Source organism: Pimephales promelas, chromosome 22, assembly GCF_988280905.1.
Source record: "Pimephales promelas chromosome 22, fPimPro1.hap1.1, whole genome shotgun sequence".
Lineage (NCBI taxonomy): Eukaryota > Metazoa > Chordata > Actinopteri > Cypriniformes > Leuciscidae > Pimephales > Pimephales promelas.
The window spans coordinates 9,941,730-9,955,350 of NC_142790.1; the positions used below are offsets into that span (position 1 = coordinate 9,941,730).

The following is a 13,621-nucleotide window of genomic DNA, read 5'->3' on the forward strand; positions in this document are numbered from 1 at the left end:
GCGGAACTGTGGGACCCTCGGGTGTCCACGGCGGTGAGGACCCCTCGGGCGTCCACGGCGGTGAGGACCCCTCGGGCGGCCACGGCGGTGAGGACCCCTCGGGCGGCCACGGCGGTGATGCCCTCTCAGGACCAGACACCGGCTCGGGACCAGACACCAGCTCAGGAACAGACACCGGCTCAGGAACAGACACTAGAACAGAAATGGTCACAAACACAGAAACAAACACAGAAACAAACACTGGCTCAGGAACAGACACTGGGTCGGCCATCTTGTCCGGAGACACTGGGTCGGCCATCTTGTCCGGAGACACTGGGTCGGCCATCTTGTCAGGAGACACTTGGTCGGCCATCTTGTCAGGAGACACTGGGTCGGCCATCTTGTCAGGAGACACTGGGTCGGCCATCTTGGCCGGAGACACTGGGTCGGCCATCTTGGCCGGAGACACTGGCTTGGAGGCGGCCATCTTGTCCGAAGACACTGGCTTAGAGGCGGCCATCTTGTCCGGAGACACTGGCTTGGAGGCGGCCATCTTGTCCGGAGACACTGGCATGGAGGCGGCCATCTTGTCCGTAGACACTGGCTTGGAGGTGGCCAACTTGTCCGTAGACACTGGCTCGGAGGCGGCCATCTTGTGCGTAGACACTGGCTCGGAGGCGGCCATCTTGTCCGTAGACACTGGCTCGGAGACGTGAAGCGTCTCTGGCTCGGCAGAAGTGACGTGAACAGGCTCAGACTCGGCAGGGCTGACATGGAACTCAGGCTGGGCTGTCTCGGCAGGACGAGACTCTGGCTGGGCTGTCTCGGCGGGACGAGACTCTGGCTGGGCTGTCTCGGCGGGACGAGACTCTGGCTGGGCTGTCTCGGCGGGACGAGACTCTGGCTGGGCTGTCTCGGCGGGACGAGACTCTGGCTGGGCTGTCTCGGCGGGACGAGACTCTGGCTGGGCTGTCTCGGCGGGACGAGACTCTGGCTGGGCTGTCTCGGCGGGACGAGACTCTGGCTGGGCTGTCTCGGCGGGACGAGACTCTGGCTGGGCTGTCTCGGCGGGACGAGACTCTGGCTGGGCGGAAGTGACGTGAAGCGTCTCTGGCTCGGCAGAAGTGACGTGAAGCGTCTCTGGCTCGGCAGAAGTGACTTGAAGCGTCTCTGGCTCGGCAGAAGTGACTTGAAGCGTCTCTGGCTCGGCAGAAGTGACGTGAAGCGTCTCTGGCTCGGCAGAAGTGACTTGAAGCGTCTCTGGCTCGGCAGAAGTGACTTGAAGCGTCTCTGGCTCGGCAGAAGTGAAGTGACCCGTCTCTGGCTCGGCAGAAGTGACGTGAAGCGTCTCTGGCTCGGCAGAAGTGAAGTGACGCGTCTCTGGCTCGGCAGAAGTGAAGTGAAGCGTCTCTGGCTGGATGGTCTCAGGCTGGACGGTCTCTGGGAACGCCCCCTCGGCCTTATCCTCAAAGCCCACAGTAAATGATGAGCCGCTAATTCTCAGGGCGAATCCAATATACTGACATAAAGTCCATTGAGGGGTATTATCAGGCATGAGATAATTTATTATGTCCTTAAGTCCATATCGGAAAGCATCTTTTAAGACTGAATCATCCAAGTCCACCCCATGGCATAACTCACAAAATTCCTCAACATATTCCTCTATAGAACGATTACCTTGGCTGAGGCGGAAGAGACTAATAAGTGGGTCCATGGTGGATGTCGGTTCTCTCTCGGCTGCTGGATCTGAAGAGGCGAAGTATTCTGTTACAAAATGCTCCGAGACTGGGAGATGTAGATCCAAATGCAGCTTTAATTTAAGAATGGTCAAACAGGCAGGGGTCAGGAAACAGCAAAACAGGGATATCAGAGAGTGAGCGCAGAGAGTCGTCAGGTAACAGGCAGAAGATCGGGGCAGGCAGCAAACAGGCAGAAGTCAGGAAACAAACCAGGATCGAAACCAGAGAAACAGGGTAACACGCTCAGAAATTACAGGCAGTGGCAATGTAATACTTCGCACTGGGTGAGTGTAAGAGTGTGGCTTAAATAGAGAGTCTGATGAGGTGCAGGTGTGTGTGTAATCAGTCACCGGGATGAGGCATTATGGGAAATGGAGTTCTGGAGAAGTGATCAGTTCTGATGTGGAGTGCCCTCTGGTGATTCTCTGGGGCACTCCAACTGGTAATCGTGACATTAAGTAACCATCGGAAGTATTTAAGCAATAGTCAAAGTGTTCAAATAAATTCTCATTGATCTCTTTAGCATATAAAGTGTATTTAAGAAAATGTTAAAATACTATTTTAAAAATGATTGTTTACATGATGTATTGTTGTTGTAGAAAAAAATGTTTTTTTTTTTTTTAAGGATTTGTTGCTTGTCTCCAGAAATACACAGAGTCAAAAGCCGGTGGTAGGGATTAAGCTCATTTGAAAATGCGAACATTATTGCCAAATGCCGCAGTTTAACCTGGCGACACTAAACAAAAGAATGATGAGATTAAGTCTCACACCAGCAGAATTGTGAAATGTTCGCCGATTTACATGAATACACCATGAATGGGGCAGTTCGCACTCGTCAGACTAGTCAAATGGCAACGATCTCCTTGATCAGCTTTCTCTAAAACATATCAAACTCTACATTTCACAGTATTGTAAATTGGCTTTATAAAATACATAATTTTAGAGTCAGATTTGAAATGAAGCATGACCACAATTGTGGCTACACTTTAGTTGTGGTTATATATATATATATTTATATATTTGTTTTGATGTTTAAGCTAAGCTTAAAATTTTTTATTTTGGATATGTCATGAAAGCATCTCTTGCCAAAATTGGGGATGACTAGAAAGGGTTAATAAGCTTTGTATACTTTAAAATCAAGAGAACAATAGGCCTATGTCTGCATAATACAGGATATCAATAATCAATAAATTAAATGCTTTGAAAAGAATAGCATTTATTCATATTCAGTCTGTTCTGTAGGCCAATATAAAACCGGATAATATTTTATGACCATATGTTTACATTTTTTTTACTTACACAAGCTACTTTTTAGCTACTATTATAATACTGATACACATCTGTCTATTGTAAAATGTGCCTAATAATGTGCTTATACTCCATCTTGTGACTGGGCATCCTAGTAAGAGCTACTAATAATCAAAATAATTAAATTTTTGTACCCAAGCATTGGCTCGACCTTGTGGTGCTAATGGTTATTTTATTGCCTCAAAGACTGCAAAGTAGCCTAAGCTTATTTTTATTGGAAGTCTAAAACACACCATATCCACATCACAAACATTGTCACAACCCATAAACAATTGTTCACAAGAAATCGCTTGTCCAAATGTGAGATTTAAATTCATTGAGTGTGAACCGGTTTGAAGCGCTGTTGGGTGGGGCTTGTAGAATACGCAACAGCACCGCCCTTTGGCAATCAGCGTGCAATACTCTATGCAATACTCTACAATAAATTATGGTGGAAATCAAACACATTCTCTCACAATTCTTTGAGATGGCACCACGCGTATGGATCGTCGGGAGTTCCATCATCCGCAGATTGCATACTCACATCTGTGATCAGCGTCTGGACGAAAACTTTGGTTTACACTGTGAGATTAACTGGGAGGGGAGAGGAGGAAGACTTTAGGAACAGCTCTTTCCAGCTCTGCGTTCTCTCAGGTTCAAAGCTCCTGCTCCAGACATCATCATTATTCACCTGGGTGGGAATAGTTTGTGTCGGGAGGGCAGCGACCGCCTCGATTTCCTTCGGGAAATAAAATGTGACCTGGCTGAAGTTTGCAAAATGTTCCCCAGAAGCAGGCTGGTGTTTTCTGGCATTCTACCTCGTCTCAATTGGAGAGGTCAGACGGGCAGGTCTGGCTATGCCATTGAACGGAGCCGGCCGGCTTGCTGCTTTAGTTAACCGTGTGAGGCTGTCTCGTGACATGCTTGCTCAGATTGAGGTAGAATTTTGACATTCTCCTGTTTCCAGATCAGGATGCTCTCTGCATAGTACGCAAGTCTCTCTCTTGCTCTCCTCGTCGTGCGCACGATACGAAGTTTGTATGAGGCGCCGGACTGGACAAAAGCGAAGCGAACTGCGCGAGAGAGAACGAGCGTTTCAGTGCGCGCGAGAAAGGCCGAGTGTTTTGCGCGCGAGAGAGACCGAGCAGTGCAGTCGGCCTCTCTCTCGCGCGCGCGCGCGTACTGAAACGCTCGTTCTCTCTCGCGCAGTTCGCTTCGCTTTTGTCCAGTCCGGCGCCTCATAAGTTTGGACTTTGGAACACAGTCTCGCATGTGCGCTCGCTCTAGATTCCGGGAGATTTTAACTAATCACAAATGTGGCTCAATGGTTAGATTTATAGACAAACAACTGGTTACAACCGTTCTTCAAAATATCATCCTTTGTGTTCAGCAGAAGACAAACTCATACAGGTTTGCAACAACAAGGGTGAGTAAATGATGACCGAATTTTCATTTTGGTGTGTGGCGTATCCCTTCAAAGGTTTAAAGGTTAAAAATGAATCTTTTTAATGGGACGTCCTAATATTAAGAATGACCACTGGATGTCACTCTTCAAGCGCAGACAGAATCTGATGAATTGAGTGTCCGCTCAGATGTTCATCACACGCGCACAGCTGTGACGTTAGTGTGTTTAGCAAAACTGGTCTTGCAACATTGCTGGTTACCCTGGCAGGATGTAAAAACTTCTACGATCTGCGATATACTGATGCATTTTTCATCAAGATATATATGAGAAAACGTATTGCAATGTCTCTTCCGTGTCGATGTTGTTGTTTTTTTAATGTAAAAGTGGCGTGTTATTGAGAATGAAGCTGAAGAAGAGCATATTGCTTCGAGCACGCTAGCTAGAGTCGATTTTTCTTTCGCCAACAGATTGAACTCGTGTTGCGTGTGCTATTGCAGTAAAGCGGGTTCGTACAATGATCTCGATGTTTGGATCGAGTGGTAGATTAGCCGTGTCTCTGATTTTTGTTTTTGTCAGCGTGTTTGTATTGTGTGAATATGTGATCTATTATGCTGTTATTCTGCGTTGCTCATGGCCGCATATTGAAGCTGAAGATTCACATTTACCTTTGCGGGCGTTATTTCTCTCTGATACGCACTTATTAGGGGCCATCAGAGGACACTGGCTCGACAAACTCAGAAGGTATTTATCTGGTATCAGAAGCGTACGACCTGCTTATCTAAACACTCTATAAAAAGTGTTTTTGAGACATTTTTGTTACAGTACATTGGAGTAGGCTACTGTGTAAATGCCACAGTACATGAAGTACTGTGGCATAAATGCCCATCACATATCATCACTGTACCATGCTGTAGGACTTGTTTAGAACAGGACTGTAATCACCTAACAGTCTGTGAACATTACAAAAGATTATATATTTTTTATATTGGTCAAAGTAATTTTTATTTAATTTTTTTAGTTGAAGGAAGCTCTGCACATTTTTATTATGAGTATTATTTTATTATATTTTTGCAGAGAATGGCAGATGGAAAGAGCGTTCCAGACATCCCTGTGGCTTCTAAATCCAGAAGTTGTTTTCATTTTAGGAGACATATTTGATGAGGGCAAGTGGAGCTCCAGTCAGGTACAGTTGATGGTACAACAAACACAAAGCAGGAGACTGTCTAAAAACTAGTTGCAAAATATGACAATTAGCTGTGGCTGAGTCTAAAATAATTGCATGCATATAACACTTTGCAATAAGGTCTAATTTATTTACATTACATAATGCATTAACATTGAGCATTTGTTACAGTATTAATACTTTGTTTAATGTTAGTTAAAGCTGCAGTCTGTAGTTTTTCCTCTTTCTCACTATCTCTGTTTGACATTTGCAATTGCAGTTATTCGCAGAATTATCAAATTTACCTGTGCTGTGCCTCGACATGGCACAGCGCGAATGAATCCAATGTTTTGAATAGAATGTGTGGCTGTCAGTCACCTCGCTGGTGTGGAGATTGGTCATACTTCCAAAAAGTAGAATCTGTCATTCCACAGATTGTACTTTTTGGAAGTATGACCAACCTAAGAATTTTCAGTGTGAAATGTCATCTAAATAAGTAACATCCACTTTTGTTCTGACCAACTAAGGGAAAAAAAAGCATTGCAGTAAATTGCGGTGATTAAGTCTAACAATCGCTTATCATATCACTTCAAACCGTGCAAATTATACTTTGTTCTCAAATTGTTAATGTTATTAACATCAGCACTGCGCAAATACATTTAATGCACTTCCGATATTAATCCTTGTTTCGCATAGGCCGGTTGCAGTGTCTTTTTTTTTTTTTCTTTTTTTTTTTTTTCTGTAGCCATTCCACAGTCCGAAGTCTTTTGCATTTTACAGTGGGTGAATCTCCAGTTGTCACTGATGATTGTCGTTTGAACCTTTCTGGATCTGCCATCAAATTCATAAGTTTAATTATATCAATTGCTGAAGACCTCCAACATCTTCACACGCAATATAGCCTACTAGCCGAGACACTATATTTATGTGTACAGATATGACGTAATGGCGAAAAGACATGCTTGAATTTCCGTCAGAAATCCACCAGTACCAATTATGTATGATTGGAGTGATGATCAAAAACGATGATGACGTCTATGCGTCACACCGAAGCAGTTTGTTTATATCTATGGATCCATATTGGCAGCGGACGCAAAGTTACCTTTTAATACAGCCTTTGTGTATACATACTGTAAACATTTAAATGATAGCCCAGGCTTTTATTTTCCCAAATCGTCGAACTGCACCGTCTTGTATTTGAGACAGGCATCTATATGAAACCGGCCTTCATAATTTAGTATTGAGATGTTATTCATTGAGTCTATAATCTCTTGAAATCTCCAAATGCTCCACGCACACTAATTGAAAACAATATCTATTGCATTAACAGTGCTTGGATTTTTTTGCTCACATGCAACCTAATATCTGTTTTTCTTATGACAGTGTGAACAGCACAAACCACATGGAATCTGATCTTTTCAATTCCTATTTGTGCAACTTCCATTTGTGGTACTAAATCCGATACAGATCAGATGTTTTGCAATGCAACCACAGTCTGCAATTCATGTGACATTTACTTCAATGTAGATCAACATTGCTGGTCAGTTCAGGATCGTGATCTGTTCACACTGAAATCTGATATTGTTTGCATTGAAATCTGATATTGGCCAGAATGGATTGCAATAAATAGAAATTGAGCGCTAAGGCTTGCATTGTGAACGTAGCTTTTAAGACCTGCCGCACATTTTCTCACAACTCTTTACTTTCATTAAAGTCCGCTGCGATTCCCACCCCTACTTCAGGGTAATTAATATGATTATGCCTTTTGCTTGACTACGTTATCAAACAGCTAATGTTTTGTTAAAGTTACACAAACCATGTTCCTGTTCACCATTAGACAGTCAGACAGCTGCCTTTGGTAACAATCAGTATCCTTAGAAACGCTTTGAGCAACTCAGAACATCAGTGGAGAAAGGCATATAGTTCATCATAACATCGTAATATACATCATACACCCACTTTATTGGTAAATGTTACTGATTTTTCATATCAACAGAAAAATAAACCCAAATTACCAGGCTTCTCTTGAGATTTCACTGCTTCAGAGTGGTCATAGTTAATCAAATGCCAATGCCCATTGGTTTAGTTTGTGATGTCAGAAAATACAGCTGTTTCAAACTGTGTTTTTGAGACTGTCTTTAGATCACTGCAGTTTTAAAAAGTGTGTTGACATGAATTTGCACATGGTTTGTCTTAAAGCGTATTAAAAACACCACATAGGCATTTAAACAAGATTAAAATGTTTATTTTCACCACAGGGGGACTTGATGTTAACTAATGAAACTTTTTTGTAAAGTGTTACCGAAATATGAAAAATATTCTCAGATTTCTTTTATTAAAAATAAAAAAATAAATAAAAAAAATTAAATTTGCATTTGTTTTTGCAATCTGTTCTGTTTAGACTACCTGGAGGAGGTGGTGTGACTTCAGTTGCACTCGAACTCTGCCACAATTTGCATGAATGTGAAAGCAACATGGACTGTCCATTACTCAGCTAGCCATAATGGCACCAAATAAATAAAAACACAATAATATTGACAATAATACTGCACTTCTCTTCTATCATGCGCCGTGTACGTTTGTGATGATGTTAGATGAAGTGAAATGTACCAGGAGTTCGATAGAATTAAGTTGCTTGAAAAACCAGAACCTACACTGCAGGGGGCACCTAGAACAATCGCGCTCTAACGGCCGTTTCACACATACTCCGTTTGCGGTGCGTGTTGCAGTGCTTGTTGCAGTGTGTATACGGTACAGTAGCTGCATGGGCTATAGTGCTTTCACATATGCTGCGTTTGCAGTGCGTAACTAATCTGCGGCTGTGTCACAAACACATAGGCCTACTCACTATTTTTATTTAAAATACAGAAGTAACGCAGCAACTTTTATTAAAAACAAAATCAGCCGACTCTAATGCCTTTTCTTTTGCATTTAAAGTTTAATACAATAAATCTTGCATTTCACAAATAACTTTTTTTTCAACTCCATTAAGGAAAATGACGTTCATTATGCCCTTGTTTAGGTAAATTGTAGTTTTCCTTGCTTAACCCCAGTCTTAAAGTATAAAAGATGACTGAAAAAAAAGTACTATTTAAATAAATACATTTATGGTGTGACTACTACATTTTATTAAATTAAATGCATTTATGGTGAAATTACTACATTTTGAGGTCAATCTGTTTTCATTTTGACCACGCTGTCACTTTAAATCAGCGTTTGCAGCACAGCAAAAATAGACTCTGTGCGGAAACGATCTCTGCACTGCTGTATACGCACCGCACCTGGAACGGATTGACGGACTGCATCCGCGTGCAGTGTGAAAACTCTAACATGTTAACATGGGTACGGAAAAAATACGCACCGCGTACGCTCAGCAAACGGAGTATGTGTTAAACGTGCGTAACTCAGGCTGCAAAACAAAAACGCACGTGTAAAAACGCCCTAAGAAATTGTTGTTTTGGAATCTTTGTTTAAAGGTGCAAAACGCAAGTATCTGAGTTTTTGCAGAACTACGCCCCCTCTGGCGACAAGCGAAACTGCGTGCGCGCTCATGGAACACACACATACACGCACATTTGCACGAGCTGTTCATTACCAAAGGAGCATCAGCCGCACACTGTGCGGCACACATCTTTTGTTACAGTCATAATGCGGTAATAGAGGGAATGCGCGTGACGTCGCCGTCGGCCGGCGTGCCTGCAGTTCCTCACAGTGAGTGGCAAAAACACTGAGCGGCTGTATATGTGTTCAGCGTGAATGCCGCGAAAAACAAACACAACACACACAAATAAAGTGGGAAAGAGCTTTGCGATTAACTGTAGGCCTACAACTAGATTTGACAAAACATCGGAGGTATATTCTTACGGACTGCTATGGAAAGAGAAGCAAATGGATCGCTGCAATTCACAGAAACAACTGGACTCCAGTCAGCGAAAGGTGGATTTGCAGTTATCATTTTGTGTCAATTTGCTGAATTTAGCTGTAAAACCATACCCATATATTTTGTATTGTTATATACATTAACAGCTCATCAATTAAATATTTATCATTGCATTTTCTGCATTAAGTTTTTTTTAATAAACACTGACCAAAAAACGCATAAAGTTTTAGGGCTGGACGATATGATATATATATATATATATATATATATATATATATATATATAGGCTATATATAACACTGATATAAGTGATAACCCGGATTTAGACCTACCTATATTATATTTATATAAAGCGTTCACAGGCAAATTTGCTTTATGTTTAGGTCTTGCTTTTATTTACCCGGTGTCGAAATCAGGCAATAAATGTCAGGCAACACGATTCCTGGCTGCATGTCAATATCCATGGATCACTGGATCTTTAGTAAGTCGTAAGGAACACTATATTGAGTCCAACATTTAGTTTAAATTTTTTGCCCCTCGGTCAGGCTGAGGGGGGGGGGTTGTCACGCGGGAAAGTCACGTGTCAATGCATTCCCTCTATACAGTTATAAATCTGCAAGTCATTTAAAATATATGAAAGGAAAGGCATTCGAGTAAATTACACACTTATGTGTGTGTGTGAGGGGAAAACGGGGGTAGTAGAAAACTTCGGTTTTTGTTTCCATTCCATCTATCTCCATGTTGAACTTTTTTATGTGCTTACTGTATCCACTTATGATTGAATTATTATGGAAACACGTTCATGAAAAATATATATTATTACTTTGTATAGGACCCGTTTGAGCCCTAGAGCAGACCGGAGATCTCTCCGTTTGTTGAAAGCTTCCCGATGTTGACTCTTGTCTTATTCCGACGACTGGCACTGGACAGACAGAAGTTGTATTTTCTTTGTCTTAGGGACTGTTCGTTATTTATTTAAGGGGACACCGGAGGAGATTTGAGATCTGTAGTCAAAAAAGACTTGACCCTCCCTTCGCCAGCAATATTTTTTTCTATGACCTTCCAAAATGATTGTGAAAAAAGGCATGACCCTCCCCGATAATTTATTGATTACTTCTGTTACTGGTTTGGTTCAGATAGCCATGATAAACGACTAAACTCCTGCTTTCTCATCTTACTAGGGCTGTAACGATAGACCAAACCTAGAATTCGGTTCGTAACATGAGTTTTGATTTGAAATTTTTTTTTTTTTAAATCATGTTTTCGGTGCTGATGCAGTGGTGGCGCGTTTATGTAACATGCAATTTTGCGCTCAAGTTGAAAGGCATTTTGTGTATAGTAAAACATATCTGCAACATTTATCAAGTTCACTGATAATTGTGCATGCATTTATTAATCATTATGACATTAAAATCATAATAAAGTAGTATGCTTCCCTTTCAATAGTCCAAATTCAAGAGGGGGGGAGGGGGGGTATAAATAGTATATATTTATACATAATATGCATAAATATATACTATTTATTTAAACCGCTTGATAAAGAATTATATAGGCTATATAATTATTCTTTTAAATTACTTAAATAAGTAAGTATTTAAGTAAATCTTTAAATAATCTTTTAAATAAGTAAAAAATATATCCTGCAAGTACAAACTAAAATCTTTAAAAGTACAAAACAAAATTCTACAAGTACAAAACAAAATTCTACAAGTACAAAACAAAATTCTACAAGTACAAAACAAAATTCTACAAGTACAAAGCAAAATTCTACAAGTACAAAGCAAAATTCTACAAGTACAAAACAAAATTCTACAAGTACGAAAAACTGTCACGTGACTTTTGGCACTATTTTTCCGCGTCCAGGCAGAATCAGATTTTCTCACAAATACAGTTGAGCAACTTCCTCTTCTAGAACAGTAGATGACGCTAAGATAAGGGATCAATTTGCTCGCCTTTGCCCATGGGAAAATGAGCGGTGAACAGGTGTGTTTCTGTCTAACTTTATCTATAATTAACCTTATTGAGGTTTTGGTAAATGTTTATTATATAGACAGAAATCCACATTAGCACTTATTAGTAACTTAGCACTCCACTCTAGGAAAAGGGAATCTATAAGCTGAAAGCTCTGCCATTATGTTGCTTTTTACATTTTTGTAAAAATGTTTCATTTACTGAATGAATATTTCTTTCATTCTCCATATATTACTGAGAACATTTCATTTAATTGAAAGGGTCCCACTTATTCATTAATTTAGTTGGAATTCAGTCAGCGTAACTGTTAATGAAATAAAATAATGAATGAACAAAACAAACAATATACAGTTGTTTCTTCCCTGTGATGTATTGCCCAAATTATTATTTTGGACAGACAAATTAAACCCTCCTTTCAATTAAATTAAATGGTCTCATTAATGTATGGAGAACGAAAGTAATAGATTCGTTTAGTGAACATAATCACTACTTTAGTCATTTCACAAGTGTTTTATGTAGATTATTAATATTAGTTTTTTAAAGCAACATATGATATAGATTTCAGCTTAGATTCCCCTATCCTGGAGAGAGTGAAGTGCTGCTAGCGGTAATTTGGATTTTTGTCAAGAAATAATAAACATTTTGCAAAAGAAAACCTCAATAAGGTTAATTATATAAAGTAAGACAGAAACACAACTGTTTACCGCTCATTTTCCTCAGCTGTAGTAGGCAGTGTTGGGAAAACGTGTTTCGTTACAGAATAAATGCCCAAAAATGTCATTTGTAACGTATTCCATTGCATTATTCAATCTGAGGGATTAGGTCCGCATTGAATTACCTTTTGTAAGTGTAAGAATGTGGCCATCCTACTAAACTGGCCTATTCTGGTGGGTGCAGTGATTCGGTGGTGACGCGTGTAACATGTAGGGTGTCACTGCCAATAAAGCACCTTAAAGCTGTCATAAAGAACTGGCAAAAGATTATGAATATGTAAAATATAGCAAGAAGATATTTTAATTGTTTATTAATAAACAAGTGTATTCTTTGTCAGTGTGTCGGCTGAAAACATGAAGTTGACAATGCTGACTCGCTATCTTCGCAGTGAGCGCGCCAGGATTAATAATCTAGCCTACATAAAACGCGTGTGAAATGACTAAAGTAGTGATTATGTACACTGAAGTAATCTATTACTTTCGTTTCGTTCTCAATACATTAATGAAAACATTTAATTGAAAGGAGGGTTTCATTTGTCTGTCCAAAATAATAATTTGGACAAGACATCACAGGGAAGAAACAACTGTAGCCTATATTGTTTGTTTTGTTCATTCATTATTTTATTACATTAACAGTTACGCTGACTGAATTCCAACTAAATTAATGAATAAGTGGGACCCTTTCATTTAAATGAAATGTTCTCATTAATTTATGGAGAATGAAAGAAATAGACTCATTCAGTAAAAGAAACATTTTTACAAAAATGTAAAAAGCAACATGATGGCAGAGCTTTCAGCTTATAGATTCCCTTATCCTAGAGTGGAGTGCTACTAAGTTACTACTAAGTGCTAATGTGGATTTCTGTCTATATAATAAACATTTACCAAAACCTCAATAAGGTTAAAGGACAACTCCGGCGCAAAATGAACCTTTGGTCTAATTACACATTGCTACCTAGTCAACCGTTATCTGAGATTTGTTTTCATGATTTCCGAATGTAAATAGTTTTATCTCTAAAAACAGTTTAGCCTATAACGCTAGTATAATGCTAGTATATAGGGCATAGAGTAATGAAAAATAAAAAAAGAGCTTTGCGGGAAAGAGCTTTGCGATTGACTGTAGGCCTACAACTAGATTTGACAAAACATCGGAGGTATATTTTTACGGACTGCTATGGAAAGAGGAGCAAATGGATCGCTGCAATTCACAGAAACAACTGGACTCCAGTCAGCGAAAGGTGGATTTGCAGTTATCATTTTGTGTCAATTTGCTGAATTTAGCTGTAAAACCATACCCATATATTTTGTATTGTTATATACATTAACAGCTCATCAATTAAATATTTATCATTGCATTTTCTGCATTATGTTTTTTTTAATAAACACTGACCAAAAAACGCATAAAGTTTTAGGGCTGGACGATATGATATATATATATATATATATATATATATATATATATATATATATATATAGGCTATATAT

At 40.0% G+C, this 13,621-nt stretch overlaps 1 protein-coding gene across 3 annotated transcripts in view; it reads left to right on the forward strand.

The window, feature by feature from the left end:
- Positions 1–4,189: 4,189 nt before the first annotated feature.
- Positions 4,190–13,621, forward strand: part of mppe1 (metallophosphoesterase 1) — a 106,991-nt gene continuing 97,559 nt past the window's right edge. The window contains exons 1-2 of one of the 3 annotated variants that reach the window (XM_089125826.1): positions 4,573–5,151; positions 5,485–5,593. In XM_089125826.1, the coding sequence (XP_088981952.1) occupies positions 4,925–5,151; positions 5,485–5,593 (336 nt within the window). In that variant the 5' untranslated portion in view covers positions 4,573–4,924. Of the gene's footprint in view, positions 4,432–4,572; positions 5,152–5,484; positions 5,594–13,621 lie in introns of those variants that run through there. The other 2 variants (XM_089125825.1, XM_089125827.1) reach the window with 2 other exon arrangements.